General features: G+C 51.9%; 1 protein-coding gene and 1 pseudogene across 1 annotated transcript in view; both read left to right on the top strand.

Annotated features, from left to right (window-relative positions):
- SIPA1L3 (signal induced proliferation associated 1 like 3) overlaps positions 1 to 18,192 on the top strand; it is a 243,780-nt gene that overhangs the window by 202,075 nt on the left and 23,513 nt on the right. Inside the window, 3 exon segments of the mRNA XM_025046658.1 lie at positions 4,230 to 4,348; positions 6,734 to 7,161; positions 7,648 to 7,932. Coding sequence (XP_024902426.1) covers positions 4,230 to 4,348; positions 6,734 to 7,161; positions 7,648 to 7,932 — 832 coding nt within the window.
- On the top strand, positions 18,079 to 18,192 carry LOC112479614 (annotated as a pseudogene).

Here is an 18,192-nt window from a genome sequence, read left to right as displayed (position 1 = left end):
AGTCGAAAAGGACCGAAAGTAGTGCCTCGGGGGAGGCTTCGCGTTTCTCGGCTGTCATGCGTGTACAGCACATGCTAAGAGCCCAAATCCTGAGTGTCCGACATGATGCCATCACGAAGTGACTGTGCCACGTTCCACACCTGGGTGGGGCAAGAGATGGAGCGTGCCCAGCCTCGGAAAGCCCCCACCCCTACCAGTCAGTACCCCACGGGCCCCCAAGTCCTGCTTCTCACAGCCGAACTGCATTTTGTCTGGTTTTGAATTTCACGTCTACAGAAACGCTAGATGCGTTCTGTGTGTCTGTCTGGCTTCTGTCACTGAGTGTTACGTTGATGACAGTTGGCCATGGGGTTGTGTGTAGCCACACAATTTCCAAGTAGTATTCCACTGTAGTGTCGGGGGACGTTTGGGTGGTTTCCAGTTCGGGGCTGCTGAGCGTAGTCCGGCTGGGGCTGTCCTGTGTCCATCTGTTGATGAGCACAGGCTCACGCATCTGTAGGGTATACACCTAGGAGCGGAATTGCTGGGTCACATGTTTAAGTTAACATGAGACTGTAAAACTTTTTCCTCAAGTGACAAACTTTCACACGCCCGCCAGTGACGTATGAGAATTGTTGCTTCATGTCCTCACCAACCTTTTCGTGTCAGCCAGGTAGGGGTAGTCCATTGCAGTTTTAGTTTGAATTTTCCCAGTGCCTGAGGAGACTGAGCATCTTCTCATCTGTTTATTTTTCTGTATAGAATGATGATCATGGGTGCATCCACTTAGATAAATATTTTGAACATAATTTCACGTTACAGACTTGTAGCCCCCTTGGAGTCTGAGGACCATCAGATGAGTGGGTGGGCGCTGAAGAAAGAATGGGTGAGATGCCAGAGAGCGTTGGCGCTGCGGGGCAGAGATGGAGATGGCCTGTCGGGGGGTCCCAGGCTTTCCAGGCCGCTCGGGGGGTGGCCGTGTCGGCCCTTCATCAGCTCCCCGGGCACTGCAGGGTGGGAAGAGGCTGCGTGCCCGGGCCTAGCGGCCTGCGGAAGGCCTCGGCTCCCAGCCCCATGGTGCCCTTACACCTGGGCAAGTGGCTGGACTTCAGGCAGCCTGTCACCCTCGAGACCCTTTCTCTTTCTGCGCCTCCAGGGCCTGCAAACCCATGTGATCCTGCCTGTCCCCGTCTGCAAGTCTGTGACCTTTGCCCCAAGACAGACAGATTTGCATCTTTTTTCCCCTCCCAGTTCAGAAAAAGAAAAGTGTTTCTTGGTGATTTCATTGCACCAAAGTGTAAAATGAGAAGGAAATTTTTCCAACGTTCACCGTAGGCCCCAAATAAGCTGTTGCAGAAACTCACCATTGTCCTTCCCTTCTCCCTTCTGTCCCCCAGAGCTTGGTTCCCCTCTCACCTCCTTGGGACCTTGTTATAAGTTGACTAACACCTCCTCCCCCGCATCCCACTCCTACACAAATCAGGGCATTCATCATGAAATCTAGAGTGTATCCAGGACCCAGAAAAAAGGTAGTTCAGGGTGGGAGGTTCAGGCACCCAAGCACACATGGGGATTCGCCCAGGCCTGATCAGTAGTCGTAGTAACAGCAACACAGTTTTGTGTGCTTGTTGTATGCCCAGCACTGTACTGGGCATGCAGCAAGCATCCTGTATGTGTGAGCATGCAGCAAGCTCACTGCACCCCACATTCCTTCCTGTTTACTCACCTCGGGAGCACGACAGCGGGCACTTTTTACTGCCAGTTTTAGAAATGAGGAAGATGAGGCACAGAAACGTTGTCACTTGTCCAAGGTTCCTACTGATAAGTGGCATCATTGAGATTTTAACCAAGGCTTGTTGGGTTCTGGAACCCCTTCTTAACCCCACCACCCACTGACACCACCTGCACCTCAAAACCCATAGTGTGGGTGTTTTTCAAGCCTCAGAGCACCCAGGTTGGGAAGAGGTCCCCAGGGTCACCAGCTGCCCCGAGTCTGTGCTTGGCCATGGTTTCAGCATGTCTCTTGCACCCAAATCCACGTCTGTCACTCACTCAGCATGTCAGGGGTGAAGCAGGAGAGCCAGAAGGTCCCTGGGGGCCAGTCCAGAGGACCAATGGAGGGCCCAGGATCAGGGCCTTCCACAGGCAGAGGCAGGGACGCTGGAGCGGCCAGCGGGGGAAGAACCCGGCCCCTCAGGAGCGGGACACCAGACCGTGCACCAGGGGTGCAGCGTGAGCCAGGCAGGCACATCCCCTGCCTACTCAGAGCCAGCAGTCTGAGGGGAAAGACAGAGAAGAGACGGGGCACACGATGGTAAACACTCACCAGCGATGCCGAGTATCAGGCGGGAGCTAACGTAGTGCTGGGAGAATCTCTAAACAGATCCTGGTCGGGCAAGGCTGGAAGAGTACCACGCGGGCACTGGGAGGACATTCCAGGGAAAGGGAACAGCCAGTTGAAGACGCCGAGGTGCCAGTGAGTCTGCTGTTAGAGGAACCATAGAAGGCTGGAGGGCTGGTGGGAGATGAGGCCAGGGAGGTGACAGGGACACAGCACGTGGTGAGGACTTTGTCCTCAGCTCAGAGTGGATGGGAGTCACCAGCTTGGTACAGAGATGGGTGGGACCTGACTTGGGAGTTCACAGGGTCCGTCTTGCTGCAGATTCTTGCCAGGTCGGGACAGTGAAGGGGGAGAGAGCACTGGGTTCTGGACATAGTCGTTTCAAGGTGGAGTGGACAGAATTTCCTCATGCCTCGACACGGGTGAGAAGGGAGGAGTCCAGGATGGTACCAGGTTTCAGCCTGAGCACCTGACAGGGCAGAGTGGCCATTGGCTGAGCAGGGGAGCCTGAGAGCTGCAGGTTTGGGGAAGATGAGGAGTGGACTTTGGTCATGTGCGGTGGAAGGTGCCCAGCAGACGCCCAGTGGAGGTGCTATGAGGTAGCCGTGTATCCAAGTCTGAAGTCAAGGCAGAAGTCTAGAGACAGACACGTGTGTCGTCGGTGTTGTAGGTGGTAGTTAGGCTGGGCGTATGGGCCACAGGCTTGGCTCTCTGTAGAAATGTGGTTTCCGGCATGGGCTGGCCACCTCCCAGGAGACCAGCACCTCCTGCGTGTACGGGATGCTCCAAAGAGGAGAGCAGTTTCCTCAGGTAGAGTAGGTGACAAAGCGACCTGCCTCCCTGCTCGTTCATATCCGTGGCTCCCAACTAAATGCTTCATGGGTGGTGGCACCCTGGACTGTGCCAGCCAGCTGCCCTCTGCAGTGACCCCAAGCGCCCTGCCTAGCCGGCCAGGCCCACCTTTCCCGAGTGTTTATAAGATCGATAACTAGTCTTCCATCGGTGGTGATTTTTGTTTTTGTTTTTAAGGTCAGATGCTTAGTTCAGGCTCATTGGCTTTGAGAGTTTAGACTAATTTATACGCACACCAGCCATCACAATTTTAAACTTATTTCACATTTGAACTAGCAATTCCACTTATAGAATTCTGTCCCAGACACAAGTCCCACACTTGCTCAAAGTTGTGTATAGCGGGAAGGCCACCAAAACATTGTTTTAAAGAAAAATCAAAAATAACCTAAATGTCCATTGATAGAAAACTGGTTAAATAATTGACGCCCGTTCACACAATGGAATACTGCACAGCTATTAGAAATAAGATAGCTTCATGTTCGGTTGTGTGAAGATGTATTATGAAGACATAAAGCAAAAACAAGTGTAAGTATACTGTAAAGTGAAAATCAACTGGTAGGATGATGTTTATTATGATTCCATTTTCATTTAACAAAATAGTATGCGTGTTTAACCAACAAAGGATTGCAACCTTGCATATATAAAGAACCCTATTCACCAATAAGAAAAAAGATAGTCGATCTTGTGGAAAATTGGGTAAAGGAAATGAACAAGTAATTTACAAAATAAAAAGGCCAAATGTCTAGTAAGGATGAAAACGTGCTCAGCCTCCTTTGCGTGACGATGGAGGATTGTTGTAAGGCTTCGATGAGTTCATCCATGCAAAGCACTGCATTGGGGCCTGGTATAGAGAAAGTGCTCAGTAACTGTTCCGTTACTGAGTATTGTCATACCCCAAGATGTAAGTCGATGGGGTCGTGGCCCTGTGTGAGCTGAGCAGACAAGCTGGCGGAGGGGTGGCTCCATCAAACCAGATTTAGGGCCAGATTCTTCAAGTGGACTCAGGCCACAGCCTGAGTCACCTCTAACCACTGGTATGTCTCATGTCTTCCTGCAGAGCCTCTGTGGCATGTGCCTGCCCAGGCCCGGCTCTCGGCCCTGGCTGCAAGCAGCGGGAACAAGCACGCCTCCCGGCAGGACGCAGCAGGCAAAGACTCCCCCAACAGGCATTCCAAAGTGAGTCTGGGCTCCGCCTGCCCCACCCTGGGGAGTCAGGGCTGTAGGAGTTGGCTGCTTGGCTTACCATGACTACCGTGGGCCCAGCAGCTTCACCTGCCTTCGGTGGGTGTGGGCTTCTGAATGCCACACGTGAGCACCTTTGCCACCTTCCACTCGGGCAGAGGGGCCAAATGCTGGACTTAGAACCAGTCAGATCTTGACTCCAGCCCTCACCAGCTGTGTGATCTAAAGCAAATCCCTTCACCTCTTTAGGCTAGTTTCCTCTTTATTACATTGGTCATGGTAGGTGTCTTGAGCTTGGGCTGTTATAACAAAAATACTGTAGACCAGGTAGCTTATATACATCAGAAATTCATTTCTCACAGTTCTAGAGGCTGAGAAGTCCAGGGTCAAGGCCCAGGCAGAATCGGTGTCTGGTGCGGGCCCGTTCCTGGTTCACAGACGGCCTTCTTACCTCATGTGGTAGAGCGGGCAAGGTAGCTCTCTGGGGTCCCTTTTTATAAGGGCGCAAATATACATATGGATTTTATAACCTTGCTCACGAGGAACATATAAATTCATATATAGGGATAAATAGGTAAATACATATAAGGATTTTAAAATCATATTTATGAGGCTCCACCCTCGTGACTTAATCACCTCCCATAAATAGGTAAATACATATAAGGATTTTAAAATCACATTTATGAGGCTTAATGACTTAATCACCTCCTGGAGGCCCCACCCCCTAATACCAATACTCTGGAGATTAGGCTTCGACGTGAATTCCGGGGGACACAAACATTCAGTCTCTGGCAGTAGGTTAACTGCTATGACACATAGTCCCCAAATCTCCGCGACCTCCCACAGCAGGAGTTTATGTCCCTCTCATGTAACAACTCACTGTGGGTATTCAGTGAGCAGCTTCCCACGTGGTAATTCAGGAACCCAGATTCCCTCTCCTTGTGGCTCCACTTTTCCTCAGGTCTCTGCCTCTTTCCAGCAGGTGGGGGTTGGAGGAAGAGAGGTTCACATGGGAAGTTTTTGTAGCCCAGGCCTGGAAGTAGCATCATCACTTCCACTTAGATTTTATTGGCTCGGACTCTATCACATGACTACACCTCACTGCAAGAGAAGCTGGGAAATGTAGTTCCATGTGCGCAGGAGAAGAAGATCGTTTTGGTGAACACTTGGCAGTCTGTTCACATCCATTCACTCAGTGGGTGTTTGATGAGCACTTACGGTGCCAGGCCTTGGGGCCTCAATGACGAAGAGAGCAGACTAGCCCCTGTGCTCACAAAGCTGATGCGCCAGTGGGGGCAACAAGCACTAAGCAGATAAACGGATATATCATGGATCGCCAAGAACTATTCCTGGCTGGGAAAGGAAAACAAAGCACGGTTAAGGGAAGAGTGTCAAGCACTGCTGCTTTAGGACGAAGTGGTTAGAGAAGGTCTTCGAGGAGGTGACCTTTAAGCCGAAACCTTGAATGAAGCAAGGGGTGATCTGTGAAAATATCTGGGGGAAGAGCATTGCAGCCAAAGGGAACAGCAAGTGCAAAGGCCCTGAAGTGGGAGTGTGCCTGGCATGCTCCAAGAGCAGCAGGGAGGTCCACGTGCTGGAGCAGAGGGAGCGAGAGGGAGAGGGAGAGGCAGATGACGTTAGAGACCGGGACACGGTCCAGGTTGCCCAGGGCTTCAGGGCACTGGCGAGGACTCTTGCTTTTCCTCTGAGTGAGATGGATCCACCGGAGGGCTCTAAGCAGGGAAGGGACATGAACTGACACAGGTGTTCACAGCCTTCCTCTGGCTGCATGGAGGGAACAAAGTGGAGTGGAGGGTGTAGGGGGAGAGGGACAGGAGCAGGGAGACAGGGAGGAGGCTGCTGCTATGGTCCAGTGGGAGGCAGTGGTGGACGGAGCCACGGAAGGAGAATGAGTGGCGGGTTCTGGATCTGTTTTGAAGATGCCGGCAACAGGATTTGCTGTTGGACTGGACACGGTGTGAGAGCAAAAGCGGGCTCCAGGGTGACTCCAGGGCTCTTGCATGGGGGCGGGCAGCTGAAAGGGTGGGGGTGCCGTTATTAAGACAGAAGAGGCAGATTCCGGAGGGAAAGATGGGAGCTGAGTGTTAGACGTGTTGAGCTTGAGCTGTGGGCTCACGAGATACATACCTAAGGTCATTTATCCCTCCGAGCAACCCCCCCGAGGCAGAGTTATTATCCACTCCATTTTACAGATGTGGACACTGAGGCCCTTGCCCCAGGTCACATGGCCAGTAAGTAGAGGAGCCAGAGTTGCCAGATGTCTGGCTCCAGGGGTCACACTCGTCGGAGGGGGGCCCAGGGAGGGGAAGTTTGCCCTGCCCTGACGTCTGGGGATGTCACGCTTCTCTCGCCCCCCAGGGAGAGCCCCAGTACTCCAGTCACTCCAGCAGCAACACCCTCTCCAGCAACGCCTCCAGCAGCCACAGTGACGATCGCTGGTTTGACCCCCTGGACCCTCTAGAGCCAGAGCAAGACCCCCTCTCCAAAGGCGGCTCCAGCGACAGCGGCATTGACACCACGCTCTACACCTCCAGCCCCAGCTGCATGTCGCTGGCCAAGGCACCTCGGTCCGCCAAGCCACACAAGCCCCCAGGAAATATTGGCCTCTGTGGGGGCGGGCGTGAGGCCGCCAGGCGACCACATCATGCAGACAAGCGGCGGGAGGTGTCACCCGCCCCTGCAGTTGCTGGCCAGAGCAAGGGCTACCGACCGAAGCTGTACACCTCGGGCTCCAGCACCCCTACAGGCCTGGCTGGGGGCAGCCATGACCCACCGAGGCAGCCCAGGTAAGGCACTGCTCCTCCCCTGGGCCCTTCATGGAGGCCTGACACCCTTCTGCTTCCCGCACCATCCTGACGGCAGGGTCCCCTCCCCAGAAGCATGCTCACAGGTGTACGTGCTTGCACACTAGTTGGCTTAGAGTGGGGAGGCTCACGGAGCAGCCCTGCTGCCCATCCCTCAGCCTTCGAAGACCCAGCAGAGGAAGAGAAACCCCTGACTGTCTCGTCTGTCTCTGGTTCACTCTGACCCTCTGTGTCTCTTTCCTTCTCCCTCTGAGACCACCGGTTTTTATGCTTTCTGGGGTCACAGACTCTATCGGTTAGGAGTGTATTTGGCTGGAGGTAATAGAGGTTTAACAGTCCCCTGATGGGAGGTCCGGAGAAGGCTGAGCCAGGCTGTGCAGCGGCCTGGGGAGGCCTCTAAGGCCTGGCACCCTGTGTCTTCTTGCCCCATCATCCCCGTTACACGAGCTGAGACTTCCTGGTCTCTAGATGGCGGCGGTGCCCCTGGCGGCGTGGGGGCAGAGTGCAGAGGAAGGACTGCAGCCTATGTACAGCTCCCCTGCTATGGAGAAGCAAGAGCTTTCCCAGAACCCCCTTCAGCGAGCAGCGTCACATGACCGTCCCAGCTGCAAGGAGGTCTGGGGCATCACCGTTTAGCTTTCCAGCCGACGCAGTAAAGGGCAGTGGTCCCCGGACAGTCCCCTGGAGGGGGCTTTTCAACACAGAAGCTGGGCCCCACGCAGTTTCTTTTTTATTTTTACCATCTCCAAAAAAGTCATATTGATTACTTTACATTAACATTATGAAAGTTTAAGAGTGTCTGATTCAGCAGGTCAGGGTGCAGCCTAAGAATATGCAATTTTTTAAAGTTCCCAATAGGTGCCAACGCCGCAGCTCCCAGGCCCGCTCGCGGCTCCCAGGCCCACACGTTGAGGGCAGGCAGGGGGTACGCGAGGGAGAACAGGCGCTGAGGAACCAGCAGCCTGGAGTCGGAACCACACACTTTGAGAATCTGATGAAAACAAACCGTGAACCGCCTCCCAGAAAAATGCACAAAGGCGGAAAAATCCTTCTGCAGTCACCTGCTCAGCCTGGTCCGTGGACCCCCTGAGAGGACCCGCCCCAGGCAGTGATTCCTGAGCTTCCACTCCCAGGGCGGACCCCTAAGGCCACAGCCTCCCTTCCTATCCTTGACCGCTCTGAGCAGGGCCAGCACAAGGCCAGTCCCCCATCAGGGGTCCTCACCTCCTTGGGCTGCCCGACACCTTCACGGGTCTCAGACCTGTGGCCCCTCTCCACAGAGGACACAAGCACCCGGCAATAGCCTTGGGCTTCCTTGACGCAACACACAGTGGACTAGTGTGTATGTCTATACAGAAACGTCTATGTTAGAAAAAGGTAAAGCAAAAAATCCGCAAACAGTACATAGCCTGACTGAAGGCAAAGCGCTTGGATCTAGTCTCATTTGTTTGAAATGTCAAAATGCTGTGCAACAGACACCTCCTGAAATATCATGGCCTAGCGGTGGTTCTCTGGCAGGTTTAGAAAGCGCTGTGTTTGAGAGTGCCCTATGTCGGACCTTCCCCTCGCCATGGTCCACGGACCTGAGTCAGGAAGCCCAGGAGAGGGGTGCAGTTTGGGAGAGAGAGCATGTCCCCGTGAGCTTGGTCCCCGCCTCCCCAGACAGGAAATTCTTAGTTGTTGGAACTCACAGACTCTTTTGACAACTCCATTCATTTATCTGTTCGCTTCACTCAAGTATTTCTTGGGAATTTGCTATGTCCTGGGCTTTGCGCTGGGAGGTGAGGAGAAGTAATGAGCCAGTCTGGACGAGACCCCAGCCCTCACCTCAGCCCACCATCACTGAGGGAGACAGACAAGAATCAGGTCATCACCGAGATGTCAAAGTGCACCCACCCAGAGGAACTCGGTGCCACGGGGTCCCGGGTCTCAGCTGTGGCGACCCCTGTGCTGGGCACAGCCCATGTTAGTGAACCCGAGTAACTGCAGGGTCGTGAAATCTGTGACAGAAGCAGCTGTGGTGCTGGGGCGTAGACGGTGGCTGAGGAGGCTGGGGGGTGAGGGTGGGGCATAAAATTACCCTACGTCTGAGGGAAGGATTTGCTGAACCCAGAAATGAAGACAATAAAATGGGAGAGGAGCCCGCTACAAAAGCGGGCCCTGTGGTTGGGAGCTTTAATTTGCATACAGACAATTGATGCTAATTGCAAATCATTCTTATCTACTCATTAAAGCTGCTTCCCCAAGTTCTCTCCTAGGCAACCAGGCTCTAGTGTGGAACAGCATTTCCCAAAACGGGGTGCTCGAGGTGATTTGGGTGGGTGAAAAGGGAGGAATGTGTTGTATTTAAAATGGATGTATGTTTGCTTTAATGAGTATTAGGGAAAGTGTGACCCACTCATCCCTTGATTTTACAGATAGTGCCTTGGACAAGTTCAAGAAAATGAAATGAGTTGATTTAAAGAAACATCTTCACAGTAGATGAGTGTGTGAGCTCCAGAGTCAGTACACCGGGGTTCAAGCCCCACCTTTGCCTTGTCTTGGCTCTGTGGCCTTGGGCAAATGACTGAACCTCTCTGGGCCTCAGTTTCCTCATCTGTGAGATGGAGGATAAGTTGCATAACTACCTTATAGGGATGTGGTGAGGTTTAAATGAGCTCTTTGTAGAGCCCTAAAAATAGTACCTGGCAGTGGACCTCAAGCCTGGTTGTCATTAGAGTCACAGAGGATGTTACAAAAAAGATGAGGTCTGTCTCAGACTAAATCAGAAAGTCTCTCCTGGGTCAGGCCTGTTACAGGCAGCACTGAGGATGCCGTGATGACTGAGACAGCCCAGGCCTGCCCTATCAGGGCTCACAGCCTGATGGGAGAGACAGACTGTCCCCAAACAGTGATGGGCCAGAGTGGTCAGAGCCGGGGTGAGGGAAGCACCTGGGATGTGGGAGCCCACAGGAAGGGCCTGACCCACGTGCAGGAGGGGTTTTCCTGGACAGAAGAGGGTTAGCTAACCAGGGACCAGGAGGGCAGCGTGTTCTAGACAGAAGATGCGCAGGACTCACTGTATGTCTCACTCCCAGCTCATTCCTCCCACAGTCTTTTCATCTCAGTAGGCACCAGTTCCCGGACGGTGGCTGAGTGCTCAAGGGGCCCAAGGGTGCCTCTGCCTGCCTCTGGCCACGCCGCCGCTTCCCCCAGGCAGCCCAGCTGCTTCTGCATCTGCTCTCAACAGCCGATTCCCTTGAGCCACGCTGGAGGGACAGCCTGCTGCCCAGCCGCAGCTTCGCGAGGGCAGGCACAGGTGCTCAGTAGTCGCCCTTGGCTCTGCCTCTGCAGCACTTGGTAGCGTAGCACCTTATGGCTTCATACCGCGAGCACCTGCTGTGTGCCCAGCCCTCTGCTGAGCACTGCAGGCGGACAGGGCCCAGGCTGGCCTGGCACAGGCAGGTATCAGAGGAGACAGCAAGCAAATACTTACAAAGTCATGAACGAATTATGCTAAGGGAAAGCCTACTGCGAAGACTCATTGGGGTCCGAGAGGGGATGTGGTGCAGGGCTGGACCGGGGTGTCTGATCTAGCCTCGGGGTGGGGATAGTGTTCCTGAGGAGGGGTCATTTCTGCCAAGGGTGAGAGGGATACGGAGGAAGGAGCAGGTAAAGTGGTTGCCAGGGGAGCTGATGATATATTTTTTATTGGGGTGATATTTATTAACAAAATCCATTGTTTCGAGGGTACAATTCAATAGTAAGTTATATATATATTGCATCGTCTGTTCACCACCCAGTTAGATTTCTTTCCATCACCACCTATTTGACCCCTGATGATATATTCTTGACCTGGGACACAGTTATATGGGTGTTTGCTGTGTCGCTTTTTATTAAATTGTACATATGTGTTTTATACACTTTGCTGTATGGGGGCAATTTTTTTTAAAAGAGTGGAAGGGAAGATCGGGTGTGGTTAGGGTGTCCCTATGAGCAGATGAGGAGGAGGGTGGGTGTCACCAGGTCACTGAACAGAGGCCCCCTGGCTCGTGTTCACATTGAGAGAAGGCAGCTAATGGGAGGCTGGGGAGGTCAGCAGGGGCCAGACCTGCCAGCTGTGTTGCGGAGTTTGGATGCCGTGCTAAGAGCTGTGGGCAACAGGAACAGGTCTCAGCGGAAAAGGTGGCACAGGCAACTTCACGTTTTGAAAGATGGTGCTGGGAGCGAGACCAGAGGCGAAGTCTCAGATTATGAGCTTGAGGCCAAGATGTGAGTGAGAAAGAGGAGGCCTGGACCGGAGGACAGAGCATCCGTGGCTGCCTCAGCAAGTGACCTTGCGGGGGCGTAAGGAAGGAGACAAGCGCAGGTCCAGGACAGTGCCGGCTGAGCGGCCGGAGACTGCTGCAGATGGGGACATTGAGGTTCTTGAGAGAGGAGAAGAGCAAGGCTGGGCGGGCCTGACCACTAAAGCGCCCACTGTGTGCCAGGCACTGTTCCCAACATGGTGATACAGCAGGGAAGAAGGTCAGGTTCCTCCCTTGTGGAACCGACACTCTCCTGGAGAGAGAGAGCGCGCGAGGCAGACAGACAGCTGAGCAACCCTGAAGTAATATGCCAGGTGGCGGCGATAAGGTCTGGGGAGGAAACCACTCGGGGCCACTCTGGAGAAAATGGATTAGTTCCGGGGTAGAAGGGGATGAGTTTGCCTGTGAAATCTGAGGGCTTCCGGGAAAGGGATGGGCCCTGGCATGCCCAAGCAGGGAACCCCCACGCCCCCCCGCACTCCAGCCCTGCCCGCCGTGCCGTGGAAGATGCTGCAGCCTGTAGGAGCTTGTGTCCATCGATGACTTCAGTGACTTCACAGACTCTCCCCCCAGACGTTCGTCATGGGAGCCCGGCTTCCGGGCACACTGCCAGGCGCCAGCGCCTACTGTGGGCACTGCATTGGGCTGAGTGATCCCGGGCGGGCAGCCACCTGGCCCTCTGCCCTTTCCTGAGGCAGCACACACTCCAAAGCTTCCTGGGTTTCCAGAGCAATTTGTCAGAGCTGTTTAGGGGCAGTCAGAGGCTCTGCTGCACGTGGAGCTGACGCAGCTGGGCGTTCCCAGGCAGGCAGGAAGCACGAGGCCTCGCTTCCCAGGCCGTGCTGCGGGAGTCTCCAGGACACCTTCCTGGGGGCACAGCCCCGAAAGGTAACGCTAGGCCCTTGGGACCCACCCTGCCTGTTAGCTAGGAGGCTGGGATCACGCAGGACAGACGTCCTCAAAGGGCCCCAGTCTGCCTGGGAAGGGGAACCCAGGCCATCTCCGGGGAAGGAGGGAACCATGCAGAGATCTTAGGGGAGGGGGCAGTGCAAAGGCCCTGAGGTGAAAATGTTTCTAGCGTGTTTGGAAGAGCTGAGGGCAGAGGGGACAGGAGGTTGTGTGGGGCCTTGTGGACACAGGGAGGACTCTGATTCTTACCCTGGGATGAGTGGAGCACAGAGGGGCCAGAGCAGAGAGCAGAGAGGGCTGTGATCGTGAGTGTTCCCAGGTGCCTCTGGTGGTGTTTGGGGCTGGGCAGGAGGAGGCTGCCGTGACGGTGGGTGGGTGGTGGTCGGTGGAGGTGGCCGGCACTGGTTGGATCTGCTGATTTTGACCCCATAGCCCCTCTGTTCCCACTCCGAAGACTTGCCACTTCTACTCCCAGATCACAGGGGCGAGTGTGGCCGTTCATGGCTCCTACACTGGAGCATTATTCCAGCCACGTGCAGGGACTGACTGACTCTCAAGCCATGCCAGACACTGGGGCGAGAGGGCGAGAAGGGTCCAGCAGTAAAGGACAAGCAGCGAGGGGCCACCTGGGGGTATCCGGGTGAGCGGCGTTGTCTCCCAGGCTCCGGCCGCTGACTGCTTATGTCCAAATCACAGCTCCGCCACTCACCAACTGTACGATCTCCATCAGGCTTAGTTTCTCTCAGGCTTCATTTCCTCGTCTGTAAAATGGGGGTCATGATAGGCTCTGTGGTCTAAGGTGGCAGGGATGAACCGACATCATGCAGTAAAGCAGCGGTTCCCATCCGTTTTTAGCACCGGCTCCCGGTGCTCCTGTGAGAATCTAACGCCTGATGGTCTGAGGCGGAGCAGAGACGGTGGTGCTGGCGCTGGGGAGCAGCTGCAGATACAGATGAAGCTTCACTCTCTTGCTCACCCACCGCTCACGTCCTGCCGTGCAGCCCGGTTCCTAACAGGCCACGGACCTGTCCTATACTGGTCCGCAGCCTGGGGGGTTGGGGACCCTTCACTAAAGTACTTAGCACAAGGTCTGAGGCATAGCTAGGTCCAAAAAGATCAGCTATTGCTAGGTTTTCTATTCACTTCTATGTATTTATTGTGACTGCTGTTGTCATTGAGAGTACAGGCTCGTGGTTAAAATCGGGGTCTCCTGAGCCAGACTACTTGGGTTTGCATCCTGGCTCTATCCCCTAGCCCCTCTATCATTTGGAACAAGTTATTTAATCTTTCTCGGCCTCAGTTTCTCCACCTGAAACATGGGGATGGTGGTAGTTCCTGCCCCATGGGGTTGCTGGGACTAAATGAAGTGACACCTGTAAGATGCTCAGAGCAGGGCCTGACCATGCTCACAGGCCCAGCGCAGTCCACACTGTCACTGCCACCTGCTCCGCCACTGTTCTTCCTCCTGAGGGCGGGGACATGGCGCCCTTCGTGCCTGCTGCCCACCCCATGCCACCCGTCTGGGCCAGAGCATTGCTCATGCAGCTGTGTGGTTTCTTCATCTAACCAGTGGTTTTCCAGCTTTTTATGTAAACCTTTTACTCCAGCAAAATCTTCAGTGCTCCGCTAAGATGTGGCACAGGTAAATGCATAGCCTCGCTGGGCGCCCCCAGCCCAGCCCTGGCTGAACCTGGAGCCCGGGCTTTTAGCCGCTGTACACACCACACCCCTTTATAAGTGCAACTCGGGAAGCACATCCCCACTGCCCTGGCCTGTGCCGAGCATTTGTCACATATGATCTCGTGAGGCTGGTGCTGTCGTCACCTCATTTCTCAGAGGAGGAAACTGAGGCTCACCGAAAGGAAGGGACTGGAGCAAAGGTTGCAGGATAAGATTGGAACCTGGGTCAGGTGAGTGGTACCACCTGGTGCTACCTCATTGTTCAGATCAAAGCTAAGGCCCAGGGAGGACACCTGTCCACGCTGGTGCTTTGAAAGAAAGTACGTTCACCCTGTGGGTTGGTAGGCACGTGAAGAGCCCCACCCTGTACTTGGCTCCTCTGTGGCTCCTGGCCCGTGGGTGTATCGGAGACGCCTGCCTCAGGGCCGGGCACACATGGGCAGCACACCCAGGAGGAATCCTGAGACTTGTGGTGGGTGAAGACGGGCACAGTTATGGCCGTGCCGTTGGCTGTAGATAACAAAATCCCAGCTCAGTTGGAGGAAAGCTCTTAGCTTACAGAACGTGAAGTCCCAAGTTCCAGAGGCCCCCAGGGATTGAGTAATTTATTGACTCAAGGATATAGGTTCTTTCCTCTTCGATTGTTCTGCCTCCGTTGGCCTACAGGGTGGCTCCCCTCATAGTCTGTCATTTACCCAAATAGTCACGGTATCCACTGGAAGAGGATATGATGTTTTTTGCAAGTGTTTTTTTGTTTGTTTTGTTTTTTTGGCAAAGAGATCTGCCCCAGAAGTCGCCCAGCAGACCACACTCACACACACATGTATGTGACGTCTCACTGGCCAGAAGTAGATCACAGGACCACCCCAAACTCATCCCAGACAGGTGCCATCAACCAATCAGAATTTGCCCTCTGGCTGGGTAACAGATCACCTTCCTCAAGCAAAGGATGAGTAAAATCAGCCATTATTTATAGGGTGATGGGGGATTAGGATGACACCCACAGTGTCTGCCCCAGGGCCTGAAGAGGGTGCGAACCTGTCTCGAAAGAGGCAGTGCATGGAGCTGGCTGGCAGACACAGAGACGTGTGTTCACCTTTTTCCCTTCCTCCCTTAATCATCTCATGTTCTTCAGCTCACAAAAGTGGAACATGCCTGATGACAAGGTAGAGAAATATGTGCTATAGAAAGTAAAAAGTTAGGGTTAAAATAATTTACGATATGTTCATAGAGTGGACCTGCTGTAGCCACTGAAGAGAGAGGGGCTTATATGGACTGAGAGAGAGCTCCAGAACATATTGTTAAGGTAGAGGCCAGGTGCAGAGCAACCTTACAACATGCTCCTGTTTATAAAGGAAAATTGGGAGGACACACACTCCCTCTTACACACAGGTGCTTGTATATGCACAGGTGCTCAGAGAAGAAAGGGTGGACCAGGGTTGCCTCGAGGAAGGAGACTGAGGTGTCAGATGGCACTTCCTTTTTGCCCTATGCCATTTATATAGTTTCATTTGACTATTCCGTACACATCTCCCACCATTACTACCTACAGTGATAATCATTTGGTGTACACTCCCACAGAGATTTGACTCCAAACTTCTATCACCCTAGTTCTTTTCAATGTTTTTGACCATTTCCCCGAACAGGAAAAGCATTTTATATTACAACCCAGCTGTTGGCTGTTTTTTATACTGGTCTATCCACCCTCACCACCCCCTCTTCCCACACACACACACCTTAATAATGGTCAAAAAACATTAAATTGCTTTCATGACCCACAGTTGGGGGAAAAAACTACATTCCTTTTTGTAAAAAAAACAAAACCAAAAAAGCCCAATAATTATACAATATATGTACATTTAAAAAAAGAAAAAGAGCAGAGGCATGCTTTGCACCATGCCTTGTTTCTACTTGCTATAACTCAGACATCTGTTCTCATCCACACACAGAAATCGACCTTTTTCTTTGCATTGGCTGCGTAGTTTTCAATCATATGGTATGGTTGCAATGGTCTATTTAATCCCCTAATGAAAGACATTCAGGCCATGTCCAGCTCTTCCTGATTAGTCACTCACAGCACTGCCGTCCATCTTCGTATGTGCCTCCATGGACTTGTGCAGGCCTTTCTGTGGCATGGATTTCTGGGAGGTCAGATGTTAGACCGACGCTACTCATCCTTCAGTTCTCAGCTCAGATGTCATCACCTCCTGGGGAAAGCCCTGCTGACCACCCCAAACAAAGTCCATTGCCAGTGTTATACACTCCTTGGCTCCCTGGACGTTCCGCCACCAATGCGCATCCTTGGCCTTCTTAGTAGACATTGCTAAATTGCAGAAAGCATATATGTACATAGTCAGAGCTTGCTTTTTTTTAATCCAGTCTGACAATCTCTGCCTTTTGATTGGGGTATTTAAACATTCACGTTAAAAAAAAAAAAAATTCACTTTAAATGAAATTATTGATAATGATTGGATTCACATTTGCCATTTTGCTCTCGATTTTCTATATCTCGCTCCTCTGTTCCTTCTCTGCTGCCTCTTTTTGTGTTAAATAAATGTATTTTAGTGTACTCTTGTAAAGTATACTACTTCAGATTCTTCTTGATTTTTGACCATTTTTTCAGTTGTTATAATGTCCATCTTATTGGTGTAATTCAGATTAATATTAACTGAATTGCAGTAAAACATAGAAATTTTTCTCCAATACAGCCCCATTCTCCTCCTCATCCTTTGTGCTATTTTGTCATATATGTAATAAACCCAACAATATAGTGTTACTGTTATTGCCTCATATAACATGTCTTTTAAGTAAGTTGCAGATGAAATAAAACAAATTTACAGAGTCTTTTAATTCTGACCCAGAAATTTATCACCTTGGACCCTTCATTTCCCCACGTGGGTTCAGATCACATCCGCAGTCATGTCCTTTCAACCTGAGGGCTTCTGTTATTGTATATTATTAGGCGGATGTGCTAGCGATGCATTTTGTCAGTCTTTGTTTATCTGGGAACATCTTTATTTTGCCTTCATTTGTGAAGGATAGGTTTACTGAATATAGAATTCTTGGTTGACAGTTTTCTTTCAGCCCTTTGAAAGTATCATTCCATCCCATCGTTTCAAATGAGAAGTCAGCAGTTCATCATATTGCTACTTCTCTATATGTGATGAATCCTTTCTCTATTAATGCTGTGAAGATTTTTGTCTTAGTGTTTGACTTTCAGCTGTTCTTCTGGGTGTGAATGTCTTTGAATTTATCCTACTTGGAGTTTGTTGAGTTTCTTAGATGTGTAAATGAACGTTTCTCATCAAAATTGAGAGTTTTCAGCCATTATTTCTTTAAACCTTTCTTCGCCGCTTTCTCTCTTCTCCTGAAATTCTTGATGCACGTGTGTTGGTGTGCTTGATGCTATCCCAGAGCTCCTGCTGTGGCACAACTTCTTTGTTCACTGAGCCGGGCAGGGGGATGGGAGGAGCTCCAGGCCAAAAGGCCACAGACTCCCTCTGTTCTTTCTTACCTGAAGGTCAGCAATTTTCAAGCATAAATGATTCTTGGATCGTTTTATGCCCTTGGTCGATTCCCAGAGTGCTGAAGTAGTTGTTTTATCAATTTTGTGCTTTCTGGGGAGAGGATTTGCCAACCTCCACATTCAGTCATAGAAGTCTCACCCCTTAATATTGCTAAATTGACCTTCTTAAAGGATTTCTTGACTTACACTCCAAGGGCATTCATTTTCTAATTAAATACCTCTTACTTGAAATGGAATTGGAATTTTATTGAAAAGTTTTAAAAGTCAGTCTGCCTCACTGGGGTAAGCGGTGGGGTCCTCAAGAGTTGGGTCCTAGTTAACAGCATGAGGTTCATCATGCCAGTAATTGCACAGGAATTCAGCATTTGGGATGTTGAGCTGCGGTTTTAGATTACATCATCGGGAATAGTGTCTGATGCGTACTAGGAGCCTTCAGTTATTCTTGAATGAAGAGCTACATAGCAAGGTATATTTCAAGTTTTAAAAGAAAACTCAGAAGTCTACGGCCATGCCACCCTGAACGCGCCCGATCTCATCTAGTCTCAGAAGCTAAGCAGGGTCGGGCCTGGTTAGTACTTGGATGGGAGACCACCTGGAATACCAGGTGCGGTG

Source organism: Pteropus alecto, unplaced genomic scaffold (genome assembly GCF_000325575.1).
Source record: "Pteropus alecto unplaced genomic scaffold, ASM32557v1 scaffold314, whole genome shotgun sequence".
Lineage (NCBI taxonomy): Eukaryota > Metazoa > Chordata > Mammalia > Chiroptera > Pteropodidae > Pteropus > Pteropus alecto.
This window is presented reverse-complemented; position numbering and strand designations above follow the sequence as displayed.